Below are 8,957 nucleotides of genomic sequence, written 5' to 3' on the forward strand. Positions count from 1 at the left end.
AGGGGTTAGTGTTTACAAGCTTTACCCACCCCCATCTCCCTCTCTACCACTCTTTACTCGCTCTTTCTATCCTCTATCGTACACATGTTAAGCCCTTTGCAGACATGGAATATGTAGCATTACTGCTTTATCAAGCTGCATCTTTTAGACATGGATGATCTGAGGTATTAACAGGCAGGACTAGATAGAGGAAGTTGCATATAGTTTAAGAGATCATTAAAGTCCCATTAAGCTACAAGGCTTTCTCACAATAAGCATGTGAGATTAGCCCTCTAATCTGAGCATCAGGCAGGATTATACTCCCTCCATGCAGACACTGAGGAAGAGCAGTTACTTTTATTACTTTCAAAAAGAGTGGAGCGCTTTTGGAGGAAGCGTTCAAAGTAAATGCTCAGGGTACTCCAAAGCCCACACAGAGTATTGTTTATAACTTCTGATGATGAAATTTGTGTCACATAGACACTTGCATTCTATCAGATGTGAAATATAACACTGGGATCATTCATTTCCAGCAATGTTTGTAAAAAAATGTCCTGGTGGGAAAATAGACATTAAAAACATTTTATGTAAATTGGTCCTAATTCTGTGCATGCCTGTCATTGTGACTGCACCAGTGACAGCGCGAGTTTTCTTGAAAGCGATAAATCTTACTAAGACAGATCTCGCCGCAGGACTGCTGTTGTGTGTTACTGGTAAGTGACCTGGCTATGTTAGAGTACCATCAGATTAAGAGAGCTGTGTTTTCTACACAGTTTTGTCTCGCAGCCCTGAACTTCTCTATATTGTTACCCAACAGGGCAAACCTCAAACACAGTGAGCTTGTCACTTCCCTTATATATAATATAGGGGTGGGACTCGATTAAAAAAATTAATCGAATTAATTACAAGCTTTGTAATTAATTAATCGAAATTAATCGCATTTTAATCGCATTTCAATATTTAACATGATAAATATTAATTTAAGTTTGGTTGATGAATGAATCAATATACATAAGCTTAATCTTCAAAATCTTGTTTATTTTCTCACCAGTCTGCTACACAGACCAATGAAGGGTGGAAGTGCTCCTGTGATAAGCAAACTCCTGAAATTAAAGTTAAGCATCATAACTGGATAGTTTTATTCTACATTAATGTCTCACTTAATATAGTTGGAAATTAATCATTCTCTCAGCTGTATTCCTTGATGTTGTTATGCTTGTTTTAACAGCTTATTTTGAATTAAAGACTTAAAATTAAACCACAAAAAGGAGAAAAAGTTCGTTCTCCGTTTAACAGCTGCTTTTACACAGCTGTGCTTCGCACTCACGGTTGCTAGGCGACATGAGCTACACAGAGGTGACGGCAGCTGATATGAAGGCTAGCCGCTCACTTCCGGCCTTTGTGGTGTTTGTGGGCTGCGAAAGACAAGGGCCGGGTCCTACGCAGGATGCGGCCCCTAATTTGGACATTGTGCGTCGATATAATCTGTATGCCGGGAACTCGCGCACTGAGAAACGTTCCACGGTGCAAAGTGCGATTAAAATGCTTTAAAATTTTTAACGCGTTAATTTCCCCATAATTAATTAATCGAAATTAACGCGTTAAAGTCCCACCCCTAATATAATACATAATCTGGTACATTTACTTCTAATGAGGGAGTGCCAGTAGTACGACCTACTGAATGCAATTCCTAGGCAGTTCTCTCACCCTAAACGCTGTGGAGTCATGCTAAACTGAAAAAAGCCTTAGTTAAAGAAAATATATTTTGCAAATTATAAGTTACGTATAATATAAAACTTATAGTGATGGAGGAAGTTACAAAGTTAAGCTCAGAATTGGCAGGAAGTGCAAATTATGCAGATAATACGTGCCACAGAAAGCTGTTCCTTAATCTGTGCTATCTTAATAGTACCAAGGAACTCAGTGTTAATCCAATAATATGACACAAGAAAGCACAGGTTGAAATATGGTTAGCTTACTTACACGACTCAACTCTAAGACTCTTAGCAGCAGATTATCTCGAACGGGCCGGCTTAAAATGGCCATAACGTGACTTTCAGTGTTAAGACACTTGTACGAGATACAGATGAGCAGAACGGTTTCTTAAGGACAGCGAGGATTTAAACGCTGTTTCATTCTACACATGATGTGAGTCATTTTAACACTTATTGTTTAATAGTTGCTAACACAACACAATATCTGAGTTAATACAATTCTCGCTTTCATTCATCCAACTCATGGAGCACACATAAAGCTCACTGATATCTAAAGACACAGTTCTGTGATAATTCTAGATTCTAGATGTTTCCACCCAAAGCTCCTCAAACTGAGGAGCTTTTTTAAAGTTAAAACCTTCCTTCAAATCATTTGTGTGTTCCGCTGTGGTCTAAAGACAAAAATCAGTTTGTGAAAGAGCAGTTAGGTGTTTTTATACATCATGAAAAATTGTGACTAGGATAAAGGAGCTGTCTCTGTCAGTGTCACACAAACACAGCGCAGAGCAGCCACAATGGGTGAAACCGGCACTTTGGTAACACAAAATCAGGCAAACCCACAACTTTAAGCGGGGTTGTACTGAGATGTGGGCCTGTTTATTTACATTTCAGAAAATATTTATTTCCTCTTTTCACTTGCTTTAGCTCACTCAGCCTCTGCTCCTCTCTGTCACCCTCTGAATTGGGGCATTAGGGGGGGTTAAGATTCACTGTTGCGTTCACAAACAGTAACCAAAGATTCCTGTGGTCCACCTTAAAATAACCAAACTGACTTTTACAAACTATTGCAGAGACTGACTGAGAGGGGCTGGCTGAAATGCTGCATGTTGGCTACTCCACCAGTCAGGAATGATCATAGCTGCAAACTCCACCCATTAAGTTTGCACATTTTTAGAAGTACTATCCCCAGGAAGGGACTTCTTTTTAGGGTTTAAAATGGAACTTAATTTAGATACTGGTCCCTGAATGGAAAGCCACTCAGTGCCTCCAAAGGTTCCTGGTCTCTGCGGCATTACGAGACAAGAAAGGCCAAAACACAACATTATTCCTGTTCAAAGTTCCTTTTAACAGGTTTCCCTGAACAAGGTGGTTTTATAATGGATTTTAGGATACTGCAGGTTGTATTGGATTAGGGCTGCATAAAACGATTATTTTAGTAATCGAGTATTCTATCGATTATTCCATCGATTAATCGAGTAATCGGATAAGAAATACTTTTTTTATTAACAGTTTATCTGCATATTTTAACTTCCGTACTGCAGTTTTTCGCCCGTGAACAAACAGCGGTGAATGGAGCAGCTACAAAGTTCTCTTTTCTTCACCTTAACACTTGCTGATCAGGTGCTTGATGAAGGACCTCCAGCTGTTTCACAGATTTAATGGTGGTTACTAAAAGAAAAAGCTGCTGTTTTGGACGCTGGAAAAACGTTTCCTTTTTCACTACTTGAGCTCACCGTCTCTTTGCGCTTGCGCAGTTCAAACCGCTGCCTGCTATGAGTGCTCTGAAAAACTAGTGGCTGCGGGAGCCATGGCGCATGTGTGAGTAATGTTGTAATGCTTTGTATTCACAAGCATTGTCGAAAATACGTTTCTACTGCAGGTCTATATTTAGTCACTAATAAGGGATTAAAGTATAAAAAATATTTTGATGGAGCCCCTCGGTCCTGGGGGGCGGACCTTCCGGTACCGAACCATCGCTAGTGCTAATGGCCCGCGCTCGCTAGCAAACCAGTTCTGGTAGCTACAGCTGAAGTAAAGACAAAAATAACAGCTGAAATTCTCAGCGAGCACAACACACACAGACACACAGAGAGCAGTGGAGGCGTGGAAATGAATATCAGCGATAGTTGCCACCCGTCCGGTAAAGTACGGAACCCCGCATGTTATGGAGCCGTATTCCACGGAGTCCCATAACATACCGGGTTCTGTATTTTACGAGACAGGTGGCAACTCTAGCAATGATCCACTCTGTGTTAAAGGAAATCCATCGCAGTGATGGAGAGAATCTGCGTGTGTGTGCGTGCATGAGTCACACTCCAGTCCAGTAGGTGGCGGTAATATAGTTCTATGTTGGTTTGCCAGCCACCAATGAACCCACAAAAAAGACGACGGAGCACTAATGCTGCTAATGCTAGTGAGGAGCGCCGCTTACACCGAGACAGCTGAGCGCTGTGGAGTTTAAACGAAGCATCGACACAGTAAATTTGTGTCGATAATTTTTTAGAATCGAGTTAATCGATGAATCGTTGCAGCCCTATATTGGATACACTAATTATTTTATGTGTGAATATCTACCTCTTTGGATATTTAGGCCTAATATTGTGACTGTAATCAGGCGTAACACAAAGGCAGCTGAGAACAAGCAAAGTGCTGGCTCACCTTCTCTCTTCATGCCCATGGCCAGGCACTTCTGATAGCGGCAGTACTGGCAGCGGTTCCTCTGTCTCTTATCCACAATACAGTCTTTATTGTCCCGACAGGTGTAGGTCAGGTCTTTCCGCACTGTTCGTTTGAAGAAACCCTTGCAGCCCTCGCAGCTGTAGACGCCGTAATGCTTACCTAAAGAGAGGAAGAAAGAAAACAGAGTCAAAAAAGTCATTTTTAATTGTTTAGTCATACATGAACTAACACAAAGGCAACACAAAGAAAAACAGCTGTATTTAAGGTGTCTACTCACCAGAGGATCTATCCCCACAGATGGAACAAAGACGTTTCTGGGAAAGCATCGGCCCGGGACTGTGGGACGACAGCTGTTTCAAGCCCAGTGGCGGTTTCACATCATCGGAGCTGCTCACTGCGTGGAGCCCCGACATCGACACTGTTGAGTTGATCTGACAGAACAGAAAAGGCTGAATGCAGAGACCAGGAGGCTTCTTATGATATGATATTCATAATTCCCCTTAAATCTGTAAGAATTCAAAGACTCTGCTTAACATCAGCAAAACTGCAGTACAAACTTTAAGCGACACTGAAAATAAAACACAGGCCCTTTTTATTTAATCTTTTAACCAATGTACTCGCATCTTTCTGATAACTGTTTGAAAATAGACAAAAAATAAAATCACTAGAATCTGCCATGTAAATAAGAGAAAACAATGTAAATTGCCTCCCAACAGCAAACATTTCTGAAAACACTGAAGTTAAAACAGCAGGTTTTTATATTTTATGTTTTAATGTTAAGTATATTCAATGTGACATGTTTGGTATGACACTGTTTTATGGATTAAGCTGGTGTAGCCCTCACTTTGACATCTAGAAAAGTGAGGGCTGTAAATCCTACACACTGACTGACACACCAACATGTACTGAAACATGAAATCCAAAGCAAAATGTGACCTGGGTTACCAGAGTCCTCCCTTACCTGGGGACTGCTAATTGGGCCATAACCCACTGACGGTGTGCCAGGTAGGCAGGGCGAGCCCAACGAAGAGCTGATAACAGAAAAGGGGGACCCGATGCTACTGATGGGGCTATTGACCCCGGCAGTGGTGATAGGAGGCAGGGAGGTCATGGAAGCTGCAGCTGAGGGAACCAGCGGAGGGGAGTGCTGGCCCGATGGTGGGGAGGACACAGACGAGCTGTCTGGGCTGTGAGAATCTGAAACGGTAAGACTCTGTGTTATCGTAGGGTCTTTACAGTATAAAGCACCTTGAGGTGACTGTTGTGATTTGGCACTATATAAATAAAATTGAATATCCACAGAGTATATGTCATTATATACAGAAATAATATACTACAAACATGCCTAAGATTACTAATGGATGGTTTTCTTACTGATACCAACAGTGAGATGTGCACAGAAGTGTAGAAATCAAACTGGAATAACTGAGTATATCAACTGCTTCACACTTCAGTTTAACAATAACTAAAATAACTTAACCTTTTAACATTTCAGGAGTTGCACAATACTGTGACATAATAAAACACGTGGGACATTGTATCTTGGGTCAAGCTTTTTAAAAACCTGCTAAAAGCATTGCTTTACCACCACGCAACCACATCAGTAATGTCCATCCACCGTTAGCTCTTCCTCTCATGGGGAGTGCACTGAGCAGTGGCCCAGCAAGGCTTGGGAAAGTCATTTGTTTACATTTGGGTCACACATCACCAGCTACTGGTATCCATTCCTTCGTAGCCCGGTCGTACCCAACAGCGTGTTGCTTCCTCACGTGGTAAAGCAAGTTTGAGGTTTCCACCTTTAGCAGGAACAGTTTTCCAGAATATTTTGCAAAGCATTGTACTTTGTTGGAGGGTGTTGAAGTAGCTCCTTTTTTAAGTGCTAAATCTTCATTGGATGCAGACACGGATTCCTGATCAGCAGTTGTATTGAAAATATTACCAACTGGCAATTTGACAGTTGCAGTAGATTAAATAAAAATATACTATATTTTTTATTATCAATTAAATGCCAGCTTTAAAAATAACCAATACATTAACAAGAAAAGCTGTGTGTGCCACGGGACACCCAGTATCGTGTGGTCTATTTCCAACGGGGTCAATAATTTAATACATTTTCAGGACAACAGCAAATAATTACAGACAACACACTGCAATGCTTTGCTAATGAGAGACCAATCAGGTAAACACCCTCCCAGGGCAAAGTCAGTTTTGCTGTGCTTTTAATACTGAATTTGGTGTGTAATGAACCCGAGTGGAGTTTTTACTCCTTACGTTTCTAAAGGAACTACAGTACCTGAGATGAATTTTACTTGAAATGTGTTTGTACTAGCTTACTGATGTAAATAGTAGAAATTAATTTAGATGCCCTTTTTACCTCTGTGATTTGAATCTGCTACACTTTTTAGGTCAGATTTCCTAAAAATAAATAAATAAATAAAATAATAAAATAATGACAGAAATAAAAATGTAAACTGTACTCTACTACATCATCATTTCTAAAACTAGTCATTCGGCTGCTCTGGGCTGTGTCCTGGTTGTCACCAGCCAATCACGTGCTCTCACAAATCATCCACTGCAGCCCAAAGAAATCGGTACTTTCAAAACCAAATCAACAAACTCAACAAATTGTGCCTTAAAATAACTTGGTATGTTTTTGTACTTAATTCTTAATGTGCCGCACTACTTTCTCACTGCTTTCCATGAATTTCAGGGGAAAAAAATTATAATGAGGACCTTCACTGTTCACTGGCACGTTTTCCTTCTTGGCTCAGAATAAAGGTTCAAATTGCTGATAGTCTAAAATGTTTTGGATAAAGGTTAATAAAAAACAAAATCAAAGAGTGAAGATGACATTTTGGCCAGCACACCTTAACTGATTATTTTAAGACTCCTTTACCAGGTCAGCTGTGCCAGATGTAACACATCTGTTTAAGCTTCAAAACTGATACTTAAACAAGTCTTGTATTGGTTTGTTTCTCTCATACTACGTATCTTTCATAGCTTTGATTTTGCAACTGCTACTACCATTTATAGTACAAGATTCTTCTATTATTAACATGCGTTTCCAGATGCAGGTTTCCTATAACAATCCTGTTGCATTGCTGAAAACTGAATCTTTGCGGACTGTTTTTTCCTACTTACCTCTGCTGTCTCCCATGATGGTGGCTGGGGACCAGGGGCTGGCTGACAGCTACGAGTCGACGTGCTTCCGTCCCTATCAGCCTGGTATCAAACTCTAGACCGCGGACTGAGGCCCGGGCCGGAGTCGTTTTGGGAAACCAAATACGGCTCTGAAATTCCAACAAGAAAGAGCACCGAGTAAACAGCAGTGCAGGAGGACCCACCTGGCCACAAAGATGCAAAACTAAACCATCACTGTTCCTATCTTTGCATGGCTGTGAATTACGGATCTGCCAAGCAACAGAAACATTTGCATACTTGATGCATTTTGGGGGCTTTTATGTAACGTTACAGCAGGACCTTTCAGAGCAGCAGCTCAGCTGATGCCAAGACTGTCCTGTATAGTACAGTGCGAAAACACACATTTTATGTCGAACAAGCAGCGTGCTGCTGTCCAAACACCGCCTGTGTTATTTGGGTTCAACGTGGTGAATAAAACCCCCATAAAGCAGAGGAAATGGAGCCCAGACAGATGGCAACAAACCACCGTTTCTCCGTGTTAGCTAACGCTAGCCACCACACAGTTCGTAAACTAACTTGGGTAACTTTAAATCTAACTACTGAGAAGCCGAGTGGCTTTTATTAGATCTAAATCAAGTGCCATTAGATGGAGTAACGTGCCAGTTACAGCCAGCAGATTGGTGTTAAACCGTGATTTCCACACAGTGTAAGTTGGCAAAACAAGCTAAGCCCTAAAGCTAGCTACATTTAGCTACGTAACTTGGTTAGCATGCTAGTTACCACGAAAGCTTCGGAGGAGCGCTAAACAAGAGAAAACAAACCACCCCGTCACTGCTTCTTCAACCCCCGCCCATTCCAGCTTTTTTAACGACATGCTGAACATAGCATGCAAAGGTTTCGTGCAAATTAAAGGAAGTTACTGACGGTTTAGCGGCTCCGCTTCTCCGCATGAAAAGATGTGGCGACTAGGCCTCGTGTGTGTCTGCCTCTCCCCCCACTTTGCCTCGTAGTCAGCCCTCCCTCCCCCTGCAAGGATGAAAACATGATGATGGTGGTGGCGGATTTGTCTTAGTGCTCTCTCACAGCTCCACACTGGCTTCACCTGCTCCTTCAGGTAAAATGTGTGCCGGTGCTGTGCCCCACATGCCACTGAGCGAGGGACACGTCCAGCGAGAGGGTCAAGAGTTCAAGACTTCTGCTCCGCGTCAGCTGCACGGACTGAGAGGTTACCTGCGGACACTCCTGGAGCTGCAGATCAGTGTTAATCACAATAACCGTTCATAGCCTTTGTGGTGTTTTTAGATCTAATATTCAAATTAGTAAGGGGCAGGTACAGGGCCTCCAGAACCAACTGATGTGGACCTTTTGTACACAAAAAGGTAAAAATCTAATTTTTTCTTTGTGGCGATATCAAGAAAAAAACATGGATTTCCTAATACAATG

The 8,957-nt window shown here is 41.6% G+C and overlaps 1 protein-coding gene across 1 annotated transcript in view; it reads right to left on the reverse strand.

The window, feature by feature from the left end:
* rxrba (retinoid x receptor, beta a) overlaps positions 1-8,641 on the reverse strand; it is a 40,828-nt gene extending 32,187 nt beyond the window's left edge. The window contains 5 exon segments of the mRNA XM_030742004.1: positions 4,353-4,532; positions 4,651-4,804; positions 5,335-5,570; positions 7,515-7,663; positions 8,439-8,641. Of these exon segments, the coding sequence (XP_030597864.1) occupies positions 4,353-4,532; positions 4,651-4,804; positions 5,335-5,570; positions 7,515-7,530 (586 nt within the window). The 5' untranslated portion in view covers positions 7,531-7,663; positions 8,439-8,641.
* Positions 8,642-8,957: the final 316 nt, after the last annotated feature.

Source organism: Archocentrus centrarchus, chromosome 11 (assembly GCF_007364275.1).
Source record: "Archocentrus centrarchus isolate MPI-CPG fArcCen1 chromosome 11, fArcCen1, whole genome shotgun sequence".
Taxonomy (NCBI): Eukaryota; Metazoa; Chordata; class Actinopteri; order Cichliformes; family Cichlidae; genus Archocentrus; species Archocentrus centrarchus.